The 26623-nt window shown below is 38.9% G+C and overlaps 1 protein-coding gene across 5 annotated transcripts in view; it reads left to right on the forward strand.

Annotated features, from left to right (window-relative positions):
* The window catches only part of tbc1d32 (TBC1 domain family, member 32), a 105574-nt gene that overhangs the window by 45070 nt on the left and 33881 nt on the right, over nucleotides 1-26623 (forward strand). For 4 of the 5 annotated variants that reach the window (XM_057822883.1, XM_057822882.1, XM_057822886.1 and 1 more), the window contains 5 exons: nucleotides 2749-2871; nucleotides 11738-11846; nucleotides 14543-14636; nucleotides 14707-14832; nucleotides 21397-21483. In XM_057822883.1, coding sequence (XP_057678866.1) covers nucleotides 2749-2871; nucleotides 11738-11846; nucleotides 14543-14636; nucleotides 14707-14832; nucleotides 21397-21483 — 539 coding nt within the window. The remainder of the gene's footprint in view (nucleotides 1-2748; nucleotides 2872-11737; nucleotides 11847-14542; nucleotides 14637-14706; nucleotides 14833-21396; nucleotides 21484-26623) is intronic. The other variant, XM_057822885.1, reaches the window with a different exon arrangement.

Genomic DNA, 26623 nt, shown 5'->3' on the forward strand with positions numbered 1-26623 from the left:
AAAGTTGTTGTATGTTAAAGAATTTGAAACTTTCTGAGCAGTATTCAAGTCAGTTGAATAGAGAAGAACAGACAAATAGTTGTGTTATAGAACCTTGTAATATCTATTGCACCTCACCAGTAACAGATTTATCCTACACTTGAAGTGCAACAAAAAGAAACAGATTTGAATTGCTTACTACAGATGTCGACAAAAGCTTTGCCCCGGGACATAAATTACACTTTACATGCACGTTCTTTCCTTTAATTTCGACCAACTTGAAATAGTGTTTATATCTCCACCTCGTAAAGGACAAATTTTCCTCTGAATGCTCTGCTATCATATCCCTCTGCATCTGTTTTGCGTGTGTGTGTTTGCCGCACGCGCTGTTCCGGTTTGTGTGTGAAAACACTGGCTCTGAAGTACGTGCGCTATTAGGCTCGAGCGTTTACGTCACAGAATAGGGGATCACGTGAGATTTGACAACAACGCAGCCATATTGGAAGCAGGTCTGGCTCGCGGGACATTTAACTTGCCAGTTCGATAAAGAGACAAACTCGTTACTAAGGCGAAGAACAGATATGTTATCAGACTTAAGGATGTGAACAATGTTGACCCTTACGAGCAAGCCGAAGACAAATGGAGTAAAGATGTCGACGGGCTTCCACAATAACGCGAAATGGACATTCTGCTGTATTTATTGTTTGGTGTATGTTAATAAACTCATCAGCGATTCCGAAATTACAAATTGCTACAAAGCTACGAACAGTTTTGCTGCGGATGGGTGCAGGACCTGCACATTATGATCATATCAAACGGCAACTCCATCGTTCTTGCAAAGGTAGGCTATGTCTGTTTACTGTTTTCATTGCCATGAACCTGAACGCACCCCAAATCTTGGATGACAAATAAACAGAGCAGAGTTGACTCGCTACGGCTGGTAGTTTCTTCAGTTTATTGAAAGTAAGTAACGCACCGCTTTTGACCGTCAGTAACGGTAACGGTGGAAAAAATAATCGGATTACCCCGTTACTGAAAAAAATAACGCCGTTATTCCCAACACTGGTTAACATGTCGTCAGTCCTGCCCTTCCAATTTGAACCCGAGTGGAAAAGTGATGAGTAGGAAAACACTGTCGATGTTTCACAAAACAAGCAGCAAAAGCATTTAAATCAAATCGGGATTCGAACTCTCGTTTCCCTTGCAACAGACGAGCGCGTGGACCACAGGACTATGGGAGTCAGGATTTAACTTATAAAGCAATCGCAACCCACGTGCGTTGTCGGTCTCTGTGCGGTAAAACCTAAAAGTGTTATGGTCCCCAAATGCGGAAGCAAGCCGACAACAATAACATAGGGATTGCGTAAAAGGGTTTATTGAACACTCACAAAAACACGCGATTGCAAAAAGGGAGGAACAAAAATCGTCTGTGACAGTAAGTCGGGATAAATAAAAAAACGAGGGAAAACTGCGGTGACTGGCAGACAAACGAAAAAAACAGGGCAATGATGCAATTCATAATGAAGTATAAACAAACTGTCAAATGGCAGCAGGTCAATATCTCGGCAAGCCGCCTAGGATCGGTTTAAAGACACTGCTGATGAGCTGGAATTGGATGCAGGTACGACGTTGGGAACTCATCCCACATCTCGGTAACAAAACAATCTGACCAGCAGCAGAATGTGACAAAATCATGCCGGTTGTCATACTAGCTTCGCTTGCTAGCTAGCAAAGCTATTCTCCCAGTCCAGGCCAACCGCATCATCACCACCAGCGTGCATTGCGCGCGTGAAAAATAGCATTTTATAACATTTAAGCCAGCGGACCTTTGCTGTAGGGCTGTAGCTATCGATTATTTTAGTAGTTGATTAATCGATGAACTAGTTAGATCGAATAATCGAGTAATCGAATAAGGAACATGAAAAATTAAAATACTTGAGCTTAGCCTCAAATGGTATAAAAAACAAAAAATGATCTATATGCAACAAAAGAACAATTAAATGCTTAAATGTTATTAAATGCTAATTTTTTTTTTTTTTTTTTTTACAATGCTCTTAACAAATGGTTCAGACATATATTCCCACAAAAAAAAACACGGCTAAATATACCTATAAACAAAATTGTGAATGCATTAAAAAAATTATCTCAAACAAAAAATTTACATACATTGGTCTTAACAGGGAGCAGTTGGATTCAGCCATGTGAAATGAGGCAGACCAGAGGGCAGTGTATCCACCTTAATCAATAAAACTAAATGCAAACACTTTCAAATAAACCATTACAACGCCACTTTAATTAAACGAATACTTGAAGCAGCAAAATTTAATTCGAATCTTTTTTTCTAATCGAATACTCGAGTTAATCGATTAATCGTTGCAGCACTACTTTGCTTTATAAGTTAGCCAATTGTTCTTTTATTGTACTTAGATCCTCATTTATTTTTTTAATACAGTTTATGGCTCCGTGCAGGTATTTTAGTTTTTTATGCTCCTTATCCGATTACTCGAACTAACTAGTTCATCGATTAATCGACTACTACAATAATCAATAGTACACGACCGCATACATCGGTATCTGTTTGATATATTTTTGCAGTTGGACAATGTCGGGATATCGGTTAAAAAGTCATTATCAGACAACTCTATTCACATTTATTCATCATTGAACAAGAAAAAGTTTTGCTTTACTCGAGTAAATACAGTTTAAAAAATGTAGACCTGTGAGAATTGTTGTATGATCTAGAAATTCTATTACTGCTTGTTGTTGTAGACTGCTCAGCGTGCTGTGTTCCAGTCTGGACTCCCTCCTGCTGCTTGAGAGCCAATACAGCATCTGTTCCATGCTGCTTCAAAGCCAGAGGGACAATGTGGCCTACCGGGATGCCGGCGACGGGTAGGGACTAACCTACCGCGCGTGTATAGCTGAATCATCACTGAAATGATATGACACATAAGGTAAACAATCATCACTGTGTAGCTTTGGAAATGAATTGACTTCTATATCACATAAATTCAAAGGGATCCTTTGTGGACCTGTATGACGATATTGCCTGGAGGCACAGATCTGAGGTCTTTTTGTTCTTTCCTTAGTCTTTTATTTTTCATACATTTCCAAAGAATAAATCACAGGAATGACGCTGTAACATAACAAATGTAGGTGGAAAAGAGCCACGCTGTGATTGCTTTCCGGACAAACTTTTTCCCCCCCGTTTACTTTTTTGTGAGTCTACCTTTGTATCTACGCAAAAGGTTAAAGTCGATGAGGGTCGCAGCTAACCGCCGGAGCACTCTGAGCGCAAATGCCAAATGCTCAGCGGCATTGCGGCTCGCCCGCTGGAGGCTTTGTGAAACATTTGGTGGCTGCCGAGTATGTTTTTTTCTTCTCCTCCTCTTTGTGCGAGGGTTTTTTTCCGCTCACCTTACGAATGCATTACAAAAGGTCTACATTTTACACGATGTACTGACTGAGTCACTACAGGTGCAAGTAGACATGCCAACAAAGATGTTGTTCTTTGAACTTGGAACTTTACACACCTCCTGGATGTCGTGGAGGTCCACTCATGAGCGTCTAGCGGGGATATGTTGTTTTTGGGGGTAAAATAAAGTAGGGCTGCAGCTATCGAATATTTTAGTAATCGAGTAATCGACTGAAAATTCTATCGATTAATCGAGTAATCGGATAAAACAAATATATTTTTAGGTGAAGAGCAATTATAAATATACATGAGAAAACAAGACATTTCATCTAATCTTGAACCATTTTCAGTCAATCAATGTCTTTATTTTCGATGTATATTGTTGAAAACAGCCAACAATTGCATCTCAGATGTAACTAGAATTAAAAAAAAAGACAAATTCACTGCTTTCACTCAAAAAAACCTTTAGATCTTATTAAGATATATATATATTTATACCTAAAAATGCCATTACGCTTGATAACACACATCACTTAAAAGTTAGGATTTTTTCCCACCTGTTTCAATTGAATTTCTGTTTGTGTCAAGCGATTTTAAAGTTCTAGTTAAGTTTTACGCTACTCTAAACTAAGTCCTGATAGGATTTTGTGTTTTTGCAGTGTTCAAGATAAATGTATGACACAGGCTGTATTGGAGCACATTAGGGACCAGTGCTACTTGGTGTTTTATCCAGCAATGACTACTAAGCTAAAATTGATAGTTAGCATTATTGAGTTTTTATTTTACACCCTGATCACTCCACAAAGCTATGTTATGTTAAAGCCTGTATGTAAGACACGTTAGCCACGCATCGAAAGTGGTCATAATTAATAGAAACCTAGCCCTCCGCAGGGCTAACGTTGCGTGAGCTAGTGACTCAGACAGTAACGTTAATCTTATTTTTTAGCGCTTAGCGCTCTTTATTAGCGCTTAGCGCTCTACTGCTTTAAGATGGCCGCTGTTTATTACCGCTGGCCAGACGCGGCCGAGTCTATCATATTGCATCTAGTTCAACATACATGTGATCTCTATGAGACTCCTCAGATGCTACCTGCTACCAACTTAACATCACGCGGGCTAGTTTTTAGCAACGTCGGCGTAGTTTGGAGCGGCTGTCGGCTGCGGAAATGTTTTTTATATTTTTTTATTGCTTCTTTCTCTACGCACGTGACGTCAGCGCGTTGTCCCGCATTAAAAGTAGTCCGAGCGAAACGTGATGCTTAGAGCTGTCAAAATAAACGATTACTCGAGGTGAATTAAATTACTCTGATCAGTTTTTAAACTCGAGTTACTCGAGTTGCTCGAGTATTCGTTTCAGCTCTAAAATAAAGTTTAAATTCCTCCAGAGATGTTTGAGGTTTGTAGCCAGCTTTAGGTGCTCTCAAAGTTAGTGTCGCTCTCCTCGAAGTGGCGACAATTTGAGAGTCCAAAAAGTCACAAAAGTGAGAGTGAATGCGTGCCTGTGTGACTTGTGGTACCACGTGGTTCCCTTTCGTGGTTTAATTTTCCTCTATGCATTTTTTATATACTCCAATTCGCTCGGCATTGAGTCGGGAGGGAGCGACGCAGCGACTTGCTGGAATAAGTGTTTTTTTTTTTTTAACTTACGTGCATACAAACTTCTTCTTCACAAAACGGTTGACAAAGAATTGACACATACAGATGCACGGTTATATTATAATTGTTAAGTAAAAGCCACTAATTGAAAAAAAAAACCTATATACTGTTTAATATGTAAAAATAATGCTATCCTACATTACATGTACAACCCCTAGCAAAAAGTATGGAATCACCAGTCTCGGATGAGCTTCTCACTCAGACATTTTATCATGTAGAACAAACTCAGATAAAAAGCTTGAAAAAGTAATGAATTAGTTCAAAAGTGCAACTCTTTGCAATGCAATGCAGATTCTTGACTCTTGACACCGTGTCCAATGCAGATTCTTGACTCTTGACAAGGTGATGATGCTGGAACCTTTGTTTGGTGCTGTTCCAGTGAGATTTACAAAGATGACTGCTTGAAGAAAACATCAAAATTCCCTCAGTACTTGATGAGATGGGGCCACATGTCAGGCAAAGGCACTGGGGAGATGGCTGTGGTTAAATCTTCAACAAATGCACAAGTTTACATTGAAATTTTAGACAGCTTTCTTATCCCTTCGATTGAAAATATGTCATTTTCCAAGATGACAATGCATCATGCCTCAGAGCTAAAACTGTTAGAGCATTCCTTGGAAAAAGACTCATCCAGTCAATGTCATAGCCTGCAAATAGCCCAGATCTCAACCCTATTGAAAACCTGTGGTGGAAATTGGAAAAAAATGGTCCACAGCAAGGCTCCGACCTGCAAGGATGATCGGGCAACTGCAATCAAAGAGAGTTGGCACCAAATTGATGAAAAATACTCATCAGGTCCATGCCTCAGACACTACAAGCTGTCATAAAAGCCAGAGGTGGTGCTACTCAACACAAGAGATGTGTTTCGATAGTTATTTCTTTCTTTGTTTCTCATGATTCCATATTTTTTCCTCAGAATGGTGTGATTCCATATATATTTCCTTGCACTTTCTCTATAAAATTAACATTTACTGACTACCAATTTTTTTTTAATTCATTTCTTTTAGGGTTTCTGAATGCTAAAGAGTTGCAGTTTTGAACTAATTCGTTATTTTACAGATAGTTATTTTGAGATTTAAAGGGTTAATTCCGTCTTACCCGGAAATTCAGTTACGTCGCCAGCGTAGCAATGGAACTCGTTTGTAACCTGGGGACAGTGTTGTTTTTGGCAGCCCTATTCATTTTCATCTTAGTCTTTTGGACGAAAATATTTATTAGTCTTAGTCATATTTTAGTTATTTCAAAATATGTTTGTCTTCGTCTAGTTTTAGTCGACTATTGTCAAATTTTTTTCATCTATAAACGTCAAAGGTTTTAGCCCATGAAGAAATGAATAAATAAGGTTTCCAACAATTTCGACTGAATATTGACAGACGAGCATATAATTGTGGAGTCTACTAGGACATCAACATCTTCATGATGATAATGCACACATAGCAGGAAAACAGCACATTATTTGCAAATAATTCACGCGGACGCAACGAACTGTATGTAAAAAGTTTTCTTAGAGTTTAAAAAGAGTAACCGTGCTAAATGCTAACACGAACGCTATTCTAGCGCTATAAGTTAGTTTAGTGTATGATGATCACTCAGCACAGACCTAAAAATGCTAACGCAACATAGCATAGCCAACAGAAGTAAACAAAACTTTCCAAGCAGCACCTGAGATGTTTTTCACAAAAGGAGCCTGGAATGGGCACATGCTTACTCACCGACCAGCACGTCACATGAGTGACACTACCAAACACATAAAATGCGTGCTAACCACACATACGATAAGAAAATATTACACATTGTGAACTTATGACGGAAACTATGGTGAATTTTCATCTCGTTCTCGTCTTGTTAGACGACAGCTGGCATCCATCTGGTTTTAGTCTCCCAAAACACATTTTTAGTTCGTCATTGTGACGTCACCGTCGTCATTGTTGATGAAAACAACACTGGTCTGTGTGTTTTTCCATTCATTACTAAGCAGCAGTTGAACATGGGTAGTTTTTGACAAAAATGGGAAGAATTCAGCTTTTTTTGTTAATTGAATGATCATATTTCAGTGGCATTGACAATGCTGGAGGGATCGCCGCCAGCTCCGCCCAGTCAAAATTGATTGGATATCCATCACTGTCGATGTTAGCTCGTGAGCTAAGTTATAAATGTGTTTTCTTGCTATCAAGTTTCCTACCTTGCTCTGATGAATCCCCTTTTTTCTAATGATAACCAAGGCCAGGCAGAAGAAATTGTATGCCCGCCTTGTCAAAGATAAGATGAAATAAAGCGGACAGGAGTGGAAATGTTCCAAGACCATCTGTCATGCTAATGACGGCTGCCTTAGCTGGCGCGTGTAAATGTAAATGGCCTCGAAACGCCAACTCGTGTCACCGTGTCTTGCGACATGATGGCTTGTTCATTTATCCGCCTTTTTCATCATACGCAATCGGACCATCGTAATCATCTTTTTCTCTTGCTCGCTGCCTTTTACAAGCCCGGTGAACCCAATTGTAGCTGCCACAAATATTTCTTGCGAGGTACATTTCTTTGAGCTGCTCCGGAAAGTGCAAAAAACGCATCGTCTTATCCTTAAGTGGCAATTTTTAAGTCCAAGTTGCTACCAAGATTGGGACTAAAGCTGTTAGCATTTAGGCTTTAAAAGCGGTCGTATCGGGAAATTCAAAGATCCGATGAGAGGCGTTAACGCTGTCATAATGAACTGTGATGGCTCTCATTTATGGTTTTCATTCTCTGTGCAAACGCTGTAATTGAACTTTTCACCGACAGTTTCTTGCTATTTAAAACTTGGAATGGTTTCGAAAGGTTCAGAGAATGTAATAAAAGTGTTCGTTAAGTCTTATTTGCAACGAACAGGGCAGAAATGTGAGATGTTTGACCACTGGTGTCAAACTTGAAGCTCCGGGGCAAGATTTTGTCCGGCAGTTGATTTTCTGTGGCCCGCGAGAGTAAATGCAAATTGACTTAATGTGTCTCGCTAAGTGAAATTTAGTTCGTCAATGGTTGACGTCTGTCACTGTCAATGGCAGCCAATGCGTTAAAAAAAAAAGGGGGGGACAATTTAAGTAAAATATTTTTTGTTTTAGAATTATTTACTGTTTTCTCCTTCATTGTGAAAAATTTTAATGGGAAAAAAATGTTAGAAAGTAAAATAAAATTGAAATAGGTATAAAGAATATTTGATATCTTTTAACCAAAAGCTGTTTCAATTAGAAAGTAAAATAAAATTGAAATAGGTATAAAGAATATTTGATATCTTTTAACCAAAAGCTGTTTCAATAAAATTATCTCTTTGATGAATGATCGAGGACTAGTTACTTTTTGTTCCCCTTTTTATTTTTATTTTTTAAATAAAGATACACTGCTGGCCAAAATTATTGGCCCCCCTGCAAATCTGTTAGATAATGCTCAACTTCTCCCAGAAAATGATTGCAATTACAAATGCTTTGGTAGTAATATCGTCATGTATTATGCTTGCAATGAAAAAACACATAAGGGAATGGGGGAAAAAAAAAAAATCATGATCCTTTTACACAAAACTCCAAAAATGGGCCAGACAACAGTAATGGCACCCTTTGAAAAATCGTGTGATGCTTCTCTAATTTGTGTAATTAAAAGCACCTGTTACTTCCCTGTGGCACCTAAGAGGTGGTGGCAATAACTAATTCACACTTGCAGCCAGTTAAAATGGATTAAAGTTGACTCGACCTCTGTCCTGTGTCCTTGTGTGTACCACATTGAGCATGGAGAAAAGAAAGAAGACCAAAGAACTGTCTGAGGACTTGAGAAGCAAACCCATGAGGAAGCATGGGCAATCTCAAGGCTACAAGTCCATCTCCAAAGACCTGAATGTTCCTGTGTCTACCGTGCGCAGTGTCATCAATAAGTGTAAGGCCCATGGCACTGTGGCTAACCTCTATAGATTTGGACGGAAAAGAAAAGTTGACGAGAGATTTCAGCGAAAGATTGTGCGGATGGTGGATAAAGAACCTCGACTAAGATCCAAACAAGTTCAAGCTGTCCTGCAGTCCGATGGTACAACAGTGTCAACCCGTACTATCCGTCGGCGTCTGAATGAAAATGGACTCTATGGCAGGATACTCAGGAAGACCCCACTTTTGACCTAGAGACATAAAAAAGCCCGGCTGGAGTTTGCCAAAACGTACCTGAGAAAGCCAAAAACGTTACGGAAGAATGTTCTCTGATTTGATGAGACAAAAGTAGAGCTTTTTGGGGAAAGGCATCAACATAGTTTACAAGAAATAAAACGAGGCCTTCAAAGAAAAGAACATGGTCCCCACAGTCAAACATGGTGGAGGTTCCCTGATGTTTTGGGGTTGCTTTGCTGCCTCAGGCACTGGACTCCTTGACCGTGTGCAATTTTGCAGTATAATGTAGGGCCCAGTGTGAGAAAGCTGGGTCTCCCTCAGAGGTCTTCCAGCAGGAGAATGACCCAAACACACTTCAAAAGTACTAGAAAATGGTTTGAGAGAAAGCACTGGAGACTTTTAAAGTGGCCAGCATATACTATAGAGTCCAGACCTTAAGAAAATACAGTATTTGCTTTTAAGAGGCTTAAACAGGATTTGGACCAAATTTAGGTCAACAAAGTCGCTAAATCAGTCATCGAGTTAAAAATGGTTGTCGATCCATCTCATAATAGATTTGTCGTCGATTCATCGTGACAGACAGAATGACCCTCCAAACGTAGCGTAATTTTCAGACTAAGGCGCACCAGACTATAAGCCGCCACCCACCAAATTTGACACAAATTTGTTTCACAGATAAGCCGCAGCTGTCCTGACTGTATTATTGGATATTGACACCAAAAGATGTTAACCGGACACTTTATTTGACAGCGGCATCATAAGACTTTCATAAGACCAAATGAACCCCCATTTCTTCAAAAAGCTTCATTTGGCTATCACTGCTCCCATTGGGGAGACAGTTAACCTCTGCTGCCACCTACTTTCAACACTGCTGTCGTCCAACATGCCTCCTAGGATGCAGTGCAGCGCTACAAATGTAAATTACAATCAGAATTAATGTTCTGTGCTAACTATTTCTTCAGTTACCATTCTAGTTGTTTCATTAATTGCTAGCTATGGTATTTGGTGACACATTATTTGACAGTGGCGGTATAAGACATGTCATAAGACCATCATAATTATGACATGACACTGCCATGAGCATTAACGAATGCCTATGACAGAAGACATTGTGTGTCATCCAGCAAATTATCTCACTTTTGAATAGATGTAAAAGATAGTTGAAAAATATTGCTATGTGAATAAAATGTGGCTCATCAAAATGTATTAATCATTAGGCAGAGGTGTGTAGTAACGCGTTAAATTGAGTAACGTTTTGAGAAAAATGTACTTCTTGAGTACAGTCATTTTTGGACTATAAGACACACCTGACTATAAGCCGCCACCCACTAAATTTGACACGAAAACGGCATTTGTTCATAGATAAGCCACTTTGTAGCCAATTGGCTGCAAAGCTTCATTGCTTCAAAAAGATTCATTTGGCCATCACTGCTCCCTTATGGGAGATAGTAAACCTCTGCTGCCACCTACTGTCAACACTGTTGTCGTCCAGCATGCCTCCTAGCATGCATTGCAGCGCTACAGATGTAAATTACAATCAAAATTAATGTTCTGCGCTAATTATTTCTTCAGTTATCATTTTAGTGGTTTCATTAATTGCTAGTTATGGTATTTGGTAACACTTTATTTGACAGTGGCGCCATAAAACTGTCATAAGACCATCATAATTATGACATAACACTGCCATGAGCATTAACAAATGCCAATGACAGATGTCGTCCGGGAAATTATCTCACTTTTGAATAGATGTGAAAGATGGTAGAAAAATATTGCTACGTGTTTAAAATTTGGCTTATCAAATTATATTAATCATTAGGCAGAGGTGGGTAGTAACACGTTACATTTACTTGAGTAACTTTTTGAGATAAATGTACTTCTTGAGTACAGTCATTTTCGGACTATAAGACGCACCTGACCACCCACTAAATTTGACATGAAAACGGCATTTGTTCATAGATAAGCCACTTTGTAGCCAATTGGCTGCAAAGCTTCATGGCTTCAAAAGAATCATTTGGCCATCATTGCTCCCTTGGGGGGGATAGTCAACCTGCTGCCACCTGCTGTCAACACTGTTGTCGTCCCGCATGCCTTCTAGCATGCATTGCAGCGCTACAGATGTAAATTACAATCAAGATTAATGTTCTGTACTAATTATTGCTTCGGTAACTGATCTAGTTGTTCCATTAATTGGGAGTTATGGTATTTAGTAAAACTTGACCATCTCACTTTTGAGTAGATGTTAAAGATCCCAGAAGGACATATTTGAAGTTAGTGACATAATTTGCTGGATGACACTAAATGACATCTGCCATAAGCATTCATTAATGCCCATGACAGTTTCATGTCATAATTATGACGGTCTTATGACAGCCTTATGATGCTCCTGTCAAATAAAATGTTACCTATTAGCCCAAATGGATCAACAAATAAGCCACACTGAACTATAAGCCGTACGATTCAAAATGAGGTGAAAAAGTACCGGCTTATAGTCCGAAAATTACGGTAACCATAACTACGATGTCACCCACAACTGCGCTAGTCTTTTATTTGTGTCAATTTGTCCTCCTTTCAGAAGCTTCATCATTGACAGCTTGTCTGTGGAGAGGAATCACGTGCTGGTTCGCATGGCGGTGATCGGAGGCCCGTCAGAGAGGAAACTCCCCCCGCGAACCTTGCAACAGGTCAGCTCGGACCCCCACAACTCTTCATCTACACAATCCTATCATCTATTGATGCCCCATTTTATTACCCAGAACGCTTCAGTGCACGGCTCCCTGCCGGCAGCCTCGTAGGATTGGGAATTGGTTATCAATTATTCAAGTCTTGTCTCAGCGAACAGAAAACAGGTTCTCATTTTAAGCCGAGGTCATGGAGAGGATATGACACATTTCCAGCTGGAAGGAGGGCATTCTGAGCTCTCTAAAGACGGTGTTTGCTTCAAATTTCACAGCACTCCTGTTTATACCTCCTGTTGAAGAATCAGCAGCAATTTTCGGTGTGACTTTTGGAAAAACGGATCACAACGAGCACAATAAATGTAACACTGAACACAAAAAAGGGAGGATAAAGGGAAAGAATGAAATGCAAATGGGTAGCAGATGTGCTTAAATATCTGACACGATGAATGCTTAACAATCACTCGGTTATTGACATTAGTCACTTTAAATGTGTACCAAATTTTTAGACTATAAGTCGCGTTTTTTTTTTAATCATAGTAATGGGTGCAACTATTACTCTGGAGGGACTTACAGTGGGACAAATAAGTATTTAGTCAACCACTAATTGTGCAAGTTCTCCCACTTGAAAATATTAGAGAGGCTTGTAATTGTCAACATGGGTAAACCTCAATCATGAGAGACAGAATGTGGGAAAAAAAATCAGAAAATCACATTGTTTGATTTTTAAAGAATTTATTTGCAAATCATGGTGGAAAATAAGTATTTGGTCAATACCAAAAGTTCATCTCAATACTTTGTTATGTACCCTTTGTTGGCAATCACGGAGGCCAAACGTTTTCTGTAACTCTTCACAAGCTTTTCACACACTGTTGCTGGTATTTTGACCCATTCCTCCATGCATATCTCCTCTAGAGCAGTGATGTTTTGGGATGTCGTTGGGCAACACAGACTTTCAACTCCCTCCACAGATTTTCAATGGGGTTGAAATCTGGAGACTGGCTAGGCCACTCCAGGACCTTGGAATGATTCTTACGAAGCCACTCCTTTGTTGCCCTGGCTGTGTGTTTGGGATCATTGTCATGCTGAAAGATCCAGCCACGCCTCATCTTCAATGCCCTTGCTGATGGAAGGAGATTTTCACTCAAAATCTCTCGATCCATGGCCCATTCATTCTTTCCTTTACACAGATCAGTCGTCCTGGTCCCTTTGCAGAAAAACAGCCGCAAAGCTTGATGTTTCCACCCCTATGCTTCAGAGTGGGCATGGTGTTCTTGATGCAATGCAGTATTCTTTCTCCTCCAAACACGAGAACCTGTGTTTCTACCAAAAAGTTCTATTTTGGTTTCATCTGACCATAACACATTTTTCCAATCCTCTTCTGGATCATCCAAATGCTCTCTAGCGAACCGCAGACGGGCCTGGACGTGTACTTTCTTCAGCAGGGGGACACGTCTGGCAGTGCAGGATTTGAGTCCCTGGCGGCGCATTGTGTTACTGATAGTAGCCTTAGTTATAGTTAGTTACTGTGGTCCCAGCTTTCTGTAGGTCATTCACTAGGTCGCCCCGTGTGGTTCTGGGATTTTTGCTCACCGTTCTTGTTATCATTTTGACGCCACGGGGTGACATCTTGCATGGAGCCCCAGATCGAGGGAGATTAGCAGTGGTCTTGTATGTCTTCCATTTTCTAATAATTGCTCCCACAGTTGATTTCTTTACACCAAGCGTTTTACCTATTGCAGATTCAGTCTTCCCAGCCTGGTGCAGGTCTACAATTTCGTCTCTGGTGTCCTTCGACAGCTCTTTGGTCTTGGCCATTGTGGAGTTTGGAGTGTGACTGACTGAGGTTGTGGACAGGTGTCTTTTATACCGATAATGAGTTAAAACAGGTGCCATTAATACAGGTAATGGCTGGAGCCTTGTTAGAAGAAGTTAGACCTCTTTAACAGCCAGAAATCTTGCTTGTTTGTAGGTGCCCAAATACTTATTTTCCACTCTAATTTGGAAATGAAATTATTTAAAAATCAAACAATGTGATTTTCTGTTTTTTTCCCCACATTCTGTCTCTCATGGTTGAGGTTTACCCATGTTGACAATTACAGGCCTCTCTTTTCTTTTCAAGAAGGAGAACTTGCACAATTGGTGGTTGACCAAATACTTATTTGCCCCACTGTATGAGAGTGAAAAACTTGCAGAAAGTATTTTGAGGCAATGACAAGGAAATAAAAGACACAAGAAAAACACAAATATTAAGTAGTTGCCGCTTTTAACCGATGAGCGCATGTGTTGGACGTCTCGCCACGTAGAAGGAATTGCAGTAACCCGGTAGTATCGCCGAGTGACAATGACAATGTAGGTTATCACCCCCACTGTCCATAAAACATGGCGCCCTCCGTAGGTTAAAATATGTACTAAATATTATAGATTTTTAAATCAATGGTAATTTATGTGTTTCTAATAACATATTTTAGTAAAGAGAATTGCTAATTGTGGCTCATTAGAGCCTACAAGTCTTTACGTCCGAGGTTTCCTTTCAAACCAAAATTTAAAAAATATGAGTTGAAGACCAAGAGTTGTGGCAGTTTAGATCCATTTTGGACCAAAACCCAGCTTTTCTTTGAATCTGAACTCGCATTTAGTTAAAAAAGCACCACAAATCAGAAAATGTTTTTTTTAATCTATTCTTCTGTCCACCAACATAGGGAGATGATCCTTACCCCTGGCCTATGTTTTGGTCCCTCCCTCCACCCGCCTGCTATAATTTGAACCCACCAAGAGCCAAACAGAACCTGCTAGGTGAGATTCCCTCCATTATCGCATGTGTTGATACATGAATTGGGCATGTCACTTTCCACCTCCTGAACAGAACCTGAGATGATTCACTTCCTGACGTCATCTCATACCACAATGACAGGAGACAGTTGGTACGAAAATTGCAGGCAACTTTACCGTCAAGTTATGACGGACGGGCACCACGGCCTGAAGGTTACAGGTATGTATAGAAAAGGGAAAGGAAAGTTATGTACAAATAAAAACTCATCTGATCTCGCGTTTAAAAAAAAAAAAAAAAGATTCCCTTCACTAGTAGGTGAAACCTACTGAAAGCGGAGGTTATGAATTCGGTTCTGTATGCCTGTGTGCATTGAAGAAAACTCAAGAACGAATAAAGGGATTATTATTATTATATTATTATTAACTTTCAGGGTATGTTTATAACATGTGTTATATGAAATGGAAGAGGTGATTACGGTTTGGGGTAATGTGGTCAAAGGTCAGAGGTCAGAAAAGAATTGCACGATAACGTCACAACAGGTTAGCCTATTGCCTCAAATTTGCTAGGTAGGTGATATGATGAGAAGGTTAAAGAGGTCATGATGTGCACGACAGTTGGACGGCATAAGGTCAAAAGTGATAAAGGTCATGACCAGTGTTGTCACTAACATGTTACTAAGCAACGCGCTATTGTAATCTGATTACTTTCTTTTAGTAACGAGCAATCTAACACATTCATTTTTCCAAACCAGTTAGTTTCCCTAGTGTCTCTGCATTACTATTTTGTTAATTTCCTCATAATTTATGTAGAATGAAGAATAGCATTCATAGCAGAAGAGCATTTTGAATAGGAAATGTTAGAAAGGTTCCCACTGCGGGTTCGTTTCCATGGTAACCGCTCATAGTTACTTTCTGTTTGGTCTCGAGTCACACGCGCTAAGTGTTTAGGGACGCGTGAGGATCGCGGGTGTACATTCGAGCCAAGTGCAGCCACCTGTTGAGATGTCCGAGGGAATGTTAATCTGTGTGCGTCCATAAATATACGTATTTTTCCTTCATTTTATAGGGTTCCAGCGATAGGTTGTATCGCTACATGTGCGGCCGTTACGTAGCTTTGCCGTTGCAACGGCAGGTAATAATCGGCGAGCATTGTTTACATCCTTTTCATGTTGCACATTTTATGCCGTGGGGTGACGTGTTCGTTTAGCATCTTTGGGATGTGTTGTAAGTCCGATTGAGTGTAAAGTGCTTAGTTGCCGCCACGTTTTGTGGCCAAATTGACCGCGTGTTTGTACGCCGTACTTCCGGTTTGTGCGCACACATTTGCGCCTCCCCCCCAAGTATGTGTTTATTGCACTGCGCAATTCATTTGTGTGTTGTTGATTATTGTGCAGTCGATTTGCATCGTTTTACATTGGCACTGATATGCTCTTAACCCTAACCCAAAGACTTTTTGACATTAGGCTTAATCTTTGAGTTAGCGGGGGTTTAATTAGTTGGTGGAGTTGATTTCAACAAATTTCATGCAGTTTGTCAGTTATTTGTTTGTTTCAAGCTAAGCTAGCGTGAGTCAATGACTAAATGACTAAATGAAATGATTAATTATTATTAAATAAAGATTACTTTTTTGAGACGTAATCACTAAATGATAATTAAATTACTTTTTGAAGTATTCTGTGACAACACTGGTCATGACCAAACGATTATGGTGATGCTTTGAATATGGCTGCTTAGGCGGAAGTGCTCTTCTGGTTTTTATTATGTGATAGTTTTACCAATCTGTACTGAAGGTTCGAGGGTTATTCAACTTTTTATTAACATATGAGGTAAATGATAACATAAAAGGTCGATAACATAACAGATCGACTCTGATTGGCTGATTTCGCGCACATTTCCCTCATTTGATCAAGGAAATACACTCAAATCTTTTATCTTTAACCATCACGTTTAGGGCTCCAGCTGTCGATTATTTAAGTAATCGATTAATCTATCTATTAGTTGAAATAATCGAATTAGAAATATTTATGCGTTGCAGAATAAATTGTAGCAGATGTAAAACAAAGGCTTGCTGAGATAGCACTTTCAAAAGAGCATTAAATGCGAATACAAAATAATTCCTGAGTTTTTTCAAACTATGCAAAATTACACTTTCACATGAGCAATAATTAAAATACTAAAATATAAAATATATTAAAAATAATAAAATTAATAAATGAGGATCAAAGCACAACAAAAGAACATTTGGCGAACTTGCATAGCAAAACCAAGCTAGCTTAGATGCTGTGTCAACTTTTTTTTTTTTTTTTGTTTTAAACAATGCTCTTAACAAATTCTTCAAACACATATTCCCACAAAAAAGGGCTAAATATACTTTTAAACTAACTAATAGATAAACAAGCGCATTGGGTCAAAACAAAAACTTACTTCAGTTGGTCTTAACAGGGAGGAGCTGGATTCAGCCATGTTAGACGAGTTCTGGCATATTCACTGTAGCCACCAGAGGGCAGTATATCCACCCACCAAATCAATCAAATTAAATGCAGACACTTTCAAAACAAACCATTAAATCCTACAACGAAGCTTTTTTCTAATCGAATTACGCAAATTAATCGATTAATCGTTGCAGCTCTAGTTACGATCATGTAATTGCCAAATTCAGTTCAACTAATTGCACCTTTTTAACTCATTCACAGGCCTTGACAGTGTTACTCAGGGGTCAAAAGGTCAAACGTCAATGGGAGACAACCAGCTCAATTTGAAGATTGAGAATTTAAATCCAGATTGTCAAATTTTACAGTCAAGAGAATCGGTTGTGTTTTTGTTCGAACGGTGAGAACCGATTTGTTAACTCACCGCAAACTCTCCCAGTTAAAATGGATCGGATGGCTCTCGCGGCAAACGGTTCAAAGACGATCATCGAAGATGCGTCATCTTGAGATTCATCGGAAAAATAATCATGCTGATTAGGATGCTCATACACATTTATGGCTGCGGGTAAAGGCTCCAATTCAAAATCAATAGTTTCTCTCAAAGGAATCAACGCGGTGCTGCCAAGAATCAATAAAAAAGAGATTTTGTACACGTCTACCCCACACGCGAGAAGCTTTTAAGAAGTCACAGTGGGTCCTTTTGAAATGTCACGCTCGCTCCCGACAACTAGCCGTGACTCAGTGGGACAAAAGCGAGCGACTGCCAAGGTTGAGGAAGTCTTCCTTCATAAACATGTCTGCAAAACTCCTCCTTTTTACGGACGCCATTTAAAGCGGGATGCGCTACCATAATGATTTATATCCCGCTTTCTCCAATCTGCTTTTATTCGGGACGCGATTAAGCGCTAGCTGGCGCGCCGTCTTTTAACAACACATCTTTGGCGGGAAATTGTAGCACTTACATATAATGATGAATCAATTAAGCCGTTTCTTCGCTAGTTTATATCAGGTTCGCTTGTTTGTTGCTACCGCGTCGTAATTGTGGGGATGCTCGGAGGAAGTTTTTGCTACTTTTTTGTCAAAAATGTTGCACCAAATCTTTCTCCTCCCACGTTTTACACCCAATTGAATCAATTCTAACTCCAATATGTTCAGAAATGTACCTGGTGCAGTTTTGTACTTGGATGAGCCCAAAAGTTTACAGTCCCCCCAAAAATCTCACATTTTTCGACCCAAAAAAAAAAATATAAAGCCATTCACTCCTGTTGACTTTCAACTTGATCAGAAATGCCCCCAAAAATCAACAGGAAATGACTCAAATTGCCCCATATTCAACAGGAAATGATCCGAAATGAAATGAAATCTATCAACGGGAATTGACTCAAAATCAAGAGGAAGTGACCCAGAAATGTCCCAATATTGCAGATCATCGACAGAAATAGTATAAATTAGGGCTGTCAAAATTATCGCGTTAACGGGCGGTAATTAATTTTTTCAATTAATCATTTTAAAATATTTGACGCAATTAACGCACATGCCCCGCTCAAACAGATTAAAATGACAGCACAGTGTCATGTCCACTTGTTACCTGTGTTTTTTGGTGTTTTTCGCCCTCTGCTGGCGCTTGGGTGCGACTGATTTTGAGTTTCAGCACCATGAGCATTGTGTAATTATAGACATCAACAGTGGTGAGCTACTAGTTTATTTTTTGATTGAAAAAACGAAAACATAAAGAGGGGTTTTAATATAAAATTTCTATAACTTGTACTGACATTTATCTTTTAAGAACTACAAGTCTTTTATTCATGGATCGCTTTAACAGAATGTTAATGTTAATGCCATCTTGTTGATTTATTGTTATAATAAACAAATACAGTACTTATGTACAGTATGTTGAATGTATATATCCGTCTTGTGTGTCTTTCCATTCCAACAATAATTAAGAGAAAAATATGGCATATTTTACAGATGGTTTGAATTGTGATTAATTACGATTAATTAATTTTTAAGCTGTGATTAACTCGATTAAAATTTTGAATCGTTTGACAGCCCTAGTACAAATGAAAGGAATTTGGTACCAGATTGTTTCTGCTAAACATTAGCATCACATACCATTTAAGCTAGCAGACTTTTGCTATGCAAGTTAGCCATTTGTTGTAAACATTAGCATTATATAGCATTTAAGCTAGCGAACATTTGTTATGCAAGTTAGACCAATTGGCTAACTTGCGTTGCAAAAGTCAATTGCTATGCATTGGTGTACCGCACGCAACACGTCACTTTTGCTCATTAATATTCATGACGTTAGCAATTGTTGCTAGGCGGGTCAAGCTCACGTTTGTCCCAAATGCTAAATGCATGTAAATAGTGTACGAACGAGATGTTTACTGAGCTAAACCTACCAATTCTGTTAAAAAATGATGTCCCTGGTGCCAAATTAACTGGTAACGATGCGGTAGAACATACAAATGTTTTTTGTTAACGAGATGGCTTGAGTGTCAAGGGCTGAAAAACACGGGGAAAAAGAGCCGACCTGATCCAGAGCTAGCTTTTTTATCGGCACCTTTTTCTCTTGTGCATTGCCTTAAGCCACTGACAATGACATTCTCCTGTTTCAAAAATCTACCCTTTACCACCATATGCCCTGTCTTTCCTATATATTATATCCTCCGGTTGTCTTACTTCTCTGACCGTTCTTGGGGGTAATTTACATTGCTATTTTTGTGTAGCGATCGCAAATGCCACTCAGTGACGGCCAACAAACACTTTTAATTTTTTCATTGATAACAAATCTTAATTCTATAATTTATTTACACTTTCCCCTTACTAAAGCTACACAGAAAACCAAACAGAAAAGGTAACAACAGTGGCAGTCAGATACCATTTTAATTTTTTCAGGTCATTCATTGTCAGACAGAAGAAGCACGGCAAAACGCCACGCTAAAAAATAACTAAAAATATCACAATGGTTTACCTCTTCGTCCTCTATAGGACCATGGCCCCAAACAAAATTTTTACTGCGTATGAAATGTGAATGGCTTCACCATGCTGGCGTTAAACTGGTCTTTTGGACGTCCACACAAGTTGATCCATTCTTCACATTTTTTCCTCCTCATTTTTGGCTTCGGGAAACATATGAAAAAAAGCATCCTTCATATGTTGTAATGTGAGTCATTTCTACAAGTTCCATAGCAGCAGTGTTTACTCGGCATGTTCTTTTTTGAAAGATTACTGGCACAAAACAAGCAGTAACATGGATTGTATGCGAGGGCATGTATATGTTGACCCATTACCGGGTTTTGATGTTGACGTCACGGTCTAAAAAAGGCATTCGTGCTGTAACGCTATTGTTGTAAACATTAGAATTATATAGCATTTAAGCTAGCGGACATTTGCTATGCAAGTTAGTTCAATTTGTTGTTCACTCAAAAATGGACAACAATTGATTTATTTTTTGTTTTATGGGGCTGAGTGAAAGTGGTAAATTCGGGTCACTCATTGTTGATTTTGGGGCAATTCTTGGTGACTTGATGTTGATTTTTTTGGGGTAAAAAATAAGCACCAATCGAATTTTTTTGTGGATCGACCATTGAATGTTTTATTTTGTGATGCTGAGTGAAAGTGGCAAATTCGGGTCACTTATTGTTGATTTCAGAGCAATTCTTGGTGATTTAATGTTGACTTTTTTGAGGGGGTCAAAAATGAGTCCCAATCGAAATTTTTTTGTGGATCGACCAAAGAATATTTTATTGACTTTAACCGAACAATTGACTTAACCGAACTTTGCTACGCAAGTTAGCCCAATTGGCTAACTTGCATAGCAAAAGTCCCCTAGCTTAAATGTTATATAATGCTGATGTTTACCATATAGTTTCTGGTGTGCACCGGATTGTTTAAATTCATTTTCTGTCGATGTACCTTTAGGGGCTCCTTAGAAAGTGACCAAAAATCCATAGGAAGTGACCCAAACTTAACAAATGACCCCTTCATGACCCTAAATCAACAAAAATCTGTCCAACAGCAAGTGGCTCAACATCAACAGGAAGTGACATGAAATCAGCAGGAATTGACTTAAAATCAGCAGAAATTGACCCAAAATCAGCTATAAGTGACGCGGAATTACCCCCAAATCAACGGGGAGTAACCTAAAAATCGGAGGGTATCCCGCCCCTCCCAGTCAAAATTGACTGGACATCCATCATCGTCAGTGACACGAAAAGCATGATCAGAAAAATGCCTTCATTTCTAATGTTCCTAAGCAGACAAACCTTGTCCAATGATGATGTCAAATGACATCTCGGCTGTTTTATGCTCTTTTATGTTGTCATCTCATGCGTTTTTGTTTTCTTGCGCAGTGTTGGCTGACCTTCTGGAGAAGGTTGTGCTTCATCTGTCCAAATACTCCACGGAGCGCTTCTTCTCTCCGCCCGACTACAACAAAGGTCAGTGAGTGCGGAGCGGCGATTCTCGGTCCGACTGCCTCTTCCTTTTCGTTTTGACAACTCTGACGTGAGAAAGGTGGCTAAAGGGCAGCGCGGCGAGGCACGCATTTTGTTCTCAAGACACCTGTGCTCTTTCACTGCCTGCTATTGATGCATTTGTGTGATGACAATATACATTTACGGTAAATGGATGCTTCAGTTGAGTGGGGAAGTACGTGGGCCCAGAAAAAGCCAAAAAAGGACACGAGTAAAACACTTTATGACTAAGAGATGTATACACTCAGGAAGCTAAATTATTTTTAAAAAAGTGAAAAACCAATTTACAAAAAAAAAAATCATTATTGAAAACCAAATTAATGTAAGTAAAGCCAAAATAATCTTATTAGGTCAACACAAATATGTGGCGGAAAACACTCAGGTGACTTGAAGTTCTCTCTGGGGCCCCCAATTTGGCCAAATTTCAAAATTGTCCTATATGCATATGTGATACATCATTGGAAAGCTTAAAATCTCAATTTTCTGGGGGGGAGAAACATTTTGAACAGGAGGGCATTTTGAAAAAAAAACATTTTTTTTAAACAGCAAAACCCTAACTGGAGGTGAGAGCAGAATTAAAGACGCCAGGATTTTAACGAGATATTATTGCGTACTTACCTCTTTTCGATTAAAAAATTCCATGTAGCATATCTCACCGAGTGTCTAGACACAGCTGTGAATGGCCAGAGCCGCATTTTTTGGGGATTTCATGGGTAAAACATGGTAATATAACAAGGGTCGCGATGCAGAAATCGCAGACATCAAGGAGTGGTCGAGATTTTCTTTTTTATATATATACTGTTTTAAACATTTTTTTTTTTCAATTTTTCTTTGTTTGGATCAATTATTTATCATCTAACATAACGGGGAAAATGGGACAATAACAAAAAAAAATACAATTAAGCGATCGTTATCAGGTAGTTATCCGTGACTTTCTTACAGACACCATTTTTTTCATTGTGATGTAATTTGTTTAAAAGTTTAATATATGCGAGTGAATCATTTTTCAAAGTCGTTTTTTTTTTTTAAAATGAAATATTGGACATCGATTAATGATTCTAAGCTAAAAATGACGTCTGTAAACTGGGGTTCCCAGGGTAAAAGGGACAAATTAAAAATAGTTCGGGGGCTTAATGCGCCATGAATCTCCTATGGCAGCATATAGATATATTGTTCTATCAAACACAACAGTTCTTTTGGCTTAAAATACAGCAGTTTATTTTATAGAGGGTTGCAAGAGCAGAAACTGCTTTTTCAGTCATGTCTTTGTTTTCCGCCATATCTAAATTTAAACCAAATTAGGACTGCAGCTATCGATTATTTTAGTAAGTTCGAATAATGGAGTAATCGGATAAGGAAGATAAAAAAATAATAATACCTGAGCTGAGCCTCAAACAGTATAAAAAAAATAAATAAATGAGGATCTAAGTACTACAAAAGAACAACTGGCTAACTTACATAACAAAAGTCAGCGTGCTTAAATGCTATAAAATGCTAAATTACGAATACATTAAAAAAACATTAGCTCAAACAAAAACTTAGCTTATGTTGGTCTTAACAGGGAGCAGCTGGATTCAGCCATGTGAAATGAGTAATGTCATATTGACTGTTGCCACTAGAGGGCAGTGTATCCACCCAAATAAATAGAACTAAATTCTTTCAAAACACTTTCAAAACAAACCATTACAACACCACTTTAATTAAACGAATCCTCGAGTAGCAAAATTTAATTCAAATTTTTTTTCTTAATCGAGCACTAAACCAAATTCATTTAAAGTTACCAATGTGGATTAAAAATGTTCAAAATGTATTTAAAAAATTGCATTTTACATCAAATAATAAGTTGTTTAATTGAGCCACCATCCACTTTAATTCCAAACCTTGGGTTTGTGTAGTTGCTGAAAATGATAAACGAGCACATGCACCATTGTGTGACCTATTGGAATATCGACACCTTCTCTAATTGATGAAGTCATTCACCGCCCACAATTAAAGGAACGACTCCTCCTGCTTTTTTTTTTTCATTCCTTTTTTTAACCTGTCCTGTTCACCTGCTTAGACACAGAGCAGAGGAATCTGTGTGTCCTTATGGTCTGAAATGTCTTACATTGGAGTTTGATACACTCTCATTGTGGTTGTTCAGAATGTTTTATAAATACTTTATTGCACACCTATGCTACCTCTGAACATAATGGTGCTATTGTTAGCTAATTACTTGTGAACACCATGTGGGGGGCCTAGTAACCGAGGAGAAAGAGGAGGGAAGGTAAGTCAAAAGTAAATGTGGTTAGGTGGGGTGGAGAGCCCAGTATTATGTAAATCACCTGTAAGTGTGGATATGTTGACATCCTATTCTATGCTACCTGATCTCTAATCCTGGCACCGGCAATCTCTCTACCTACCAAAAAGAAATTCACTATGGGTGTTTATTTTTGACAGAAAAATCAACATTAACTCACTTAAAATTGCCCCAAAATCAACGATAAGTGACCATAATCAGCTGGAAATGACCTGGAAATGAATAAGTGATCCAGATTTGCCTCTTTCACTCACCCAAAAAAAAATTAATTGTTCCGCCCACCAAAACAAAAATCTCATGGTGTTCATTTTTTACCAAAAAAAATCAACATGAACTCCCCTAGAATCGCCCCAAAATCAACAATGAGTGATCAGAATCAGCTGGAACTAAGCCCCACAAAAAAAAAAAAAATCTTCCTTGCTTGACCTACATAAAAAAAAAGAAAACATTTTTGACATAAAAAAAATCACATATACTCATTTAGAATTGCCCCCAAAATGAAAAATAAGTGACCTGAAATCTTTCACTCAGCCTCACAAAATAAAATCTTCATTGGTCGATCCATAAAAAATTTCGATTGGTGTTCATTTTTGACCCCAAAAAATCAACATGAAGTCACCAAGAATTGCCCCAAAATCAAAATTAAGTGACCCGAATTTGCAACTTTCACTAGCCTCACAAAAAAAAAAAAACCTTAATTGGTCGATCCACAAAAATCTCAGTTGGTGTTCATTTTTGACCCAAAAAAAATCAACATGAACTCATCTAGAATTTCCCCAAAATCAACCATCAGTGAACAGTGTCAGCTGAAACTGAGCGCTCCCCCCCCCGCACACACAAATCTTCATTGCTCGACCCACATAAAAATAAAATGTGTTCATTTTCGACCAAAAAATAAACATGAACTCATTCAGAATTGCCCCAAAATCAATAATAACTGACCCAAAATTGCCGCTTTCACTCAGCCTCACAGAATAAAATCTTCATTTGATCACCAAGAATTGCCCCAAAATAAAAAATAAGTGACCTGAATTTCCCACTTTCACTCAGCCCCTCTAAACAAAAAAAAAATCTTGATTGGTCGACCCACAAAAAATTCCATTGGTGTTCATTTTTGACCAACAAAATCAACATGACCTCACCTAGAATTGCCGCAAAATCAACAATAAATGACCTGAAATTGCTGTAAAATTCACAGGAAGTGACCTAAAATCAACAGTACATGAAGTAAACAACAAACAAAAAAAAGGCTTATTTTTGAAAGCCAGATCACTCAAAACACAAGTCACCACTTTACAGTATATGCTTTGAAATCTTGGACACCCCTACTCTCAACACATACACATACTCTCATGGCTAAATTCTTATAATCAATCCTTGCAAATAACAGCTTAAGAGATCAGAAACCAAATGGGCTCTGTGCGCGCGCGTGTCTCTTGGCTGTAAGCCTGGCGCCTCAACCCCACTCGAGCACTCTCATTGTGTGCCGAGAGCAGACTCATTTGGCGAGCATTAACCTCTGTCACGTCAGCCCTCCTCTCCTCTTCGTCCGTGCGCTCGGGGGCGGACGATTCTTTTTAAAAATGGGCCGCAAACGAGAGTGGCTTTTATATGGCGCCTCGTGTTCCTGACTTGACATTATAAAATTGTACTAGGTAACAGCTAGCGTTTCACTACCAGCACTAGTAGCGCGCAGATGTAGCTGAATGGGTGTCCTACATCATACTGAGTGTACGATGATGTTGTAATTTGTGTTTTTCCTCCCCGTGAACCGTAATAATAACAATAACAATAAAAAAAAGTGATGTTTTCCCCACCGGCAGGAAGCCACGAAGACATTTTTCAACATAAAATGTCATTCCGATACACAATTACATCTATAGTGCCACAGGAGTGCGAGGTGTACATGATGTGTTTTTATGATTGATGAGAGAGTTGCTAGGTTGATGGGGATTGGGCGCCATTGACGGCAATAGACGTCCAACCTGTTTTGACTGCATTCATTCGCTCCCCCAGTCAAAACTGATTGGACGTCCAAAGCCGTGAATGGCATGGAAATTGTTTAACAGGTTTTTGCACTATAAGGCGCACCTGACTATAAGCCGCAGCTGTCCTCTTGGACCAATTGGAATCAATTGGCTGCAAAGCTTCATTGCTTCAAGAAGCTTCATTTGGCCATCACTGCTCCCTTGGGGGAGACAGTCAACCTCTGCTGCCACCTGCTGTTAAGACTGTTGTCATCCAAAATGCCTCTTAGCATGCATTGCAGTGCTACAGATGTAAAAAACAATCAAAATGTATGTTCTCTGCGAATTACTTCTTCAGTTACTGTTCCAGTTGTTTCATTAATTGCTAATTATGGTATTTGGTAACACTTTATTTGACAGTGGCACCATAAGACTCTCATAAAACCATCATAATTATGACATGACACTGCCATTAGCTAGGGTTGTTCCGATCATGTTTTTTTGCTCCCGATCGTTTTAGTTTGAGTATCTGCCGATCCCGATATTTCCCGATCCGATTGCTTTTTTTGTGCTCCCGATTCAATTCCAATCATTCCCGATAATTTTTCCCGATCATATACATTTTGGCAATGCATTAAGAAAAAAATGAATAAAACTCGGACGAATATATACATTCAACATACTGTACATAAGTACAGCATTTGTTTATTATGACAATAAATCCTCAAGATGGCATTTACGTTATTAACATTCTTTCTGTGAGAGGGATCCACGGATAGAAAGACTTGTAATTCTTAAAGGATAAATATGACTTTGTATATTGTGACTAAATATTGCC

This window comes from Corythoichthys intestinalis, chromosome 19 (genome assembly GCF_030265065.1).
Source record: "Corythoichthys intestinalis isolate RoL2023-P3 chromosome 19, ASM3026506v1, whole genome shotgun sequence".
Lineage (NCBI taxonomy): Eukaryota > Metazoa > Chordata > Actinopteri > Syngnathiformes > Syngnathidae > Corythoichthys > Corythoichthys intestinalis.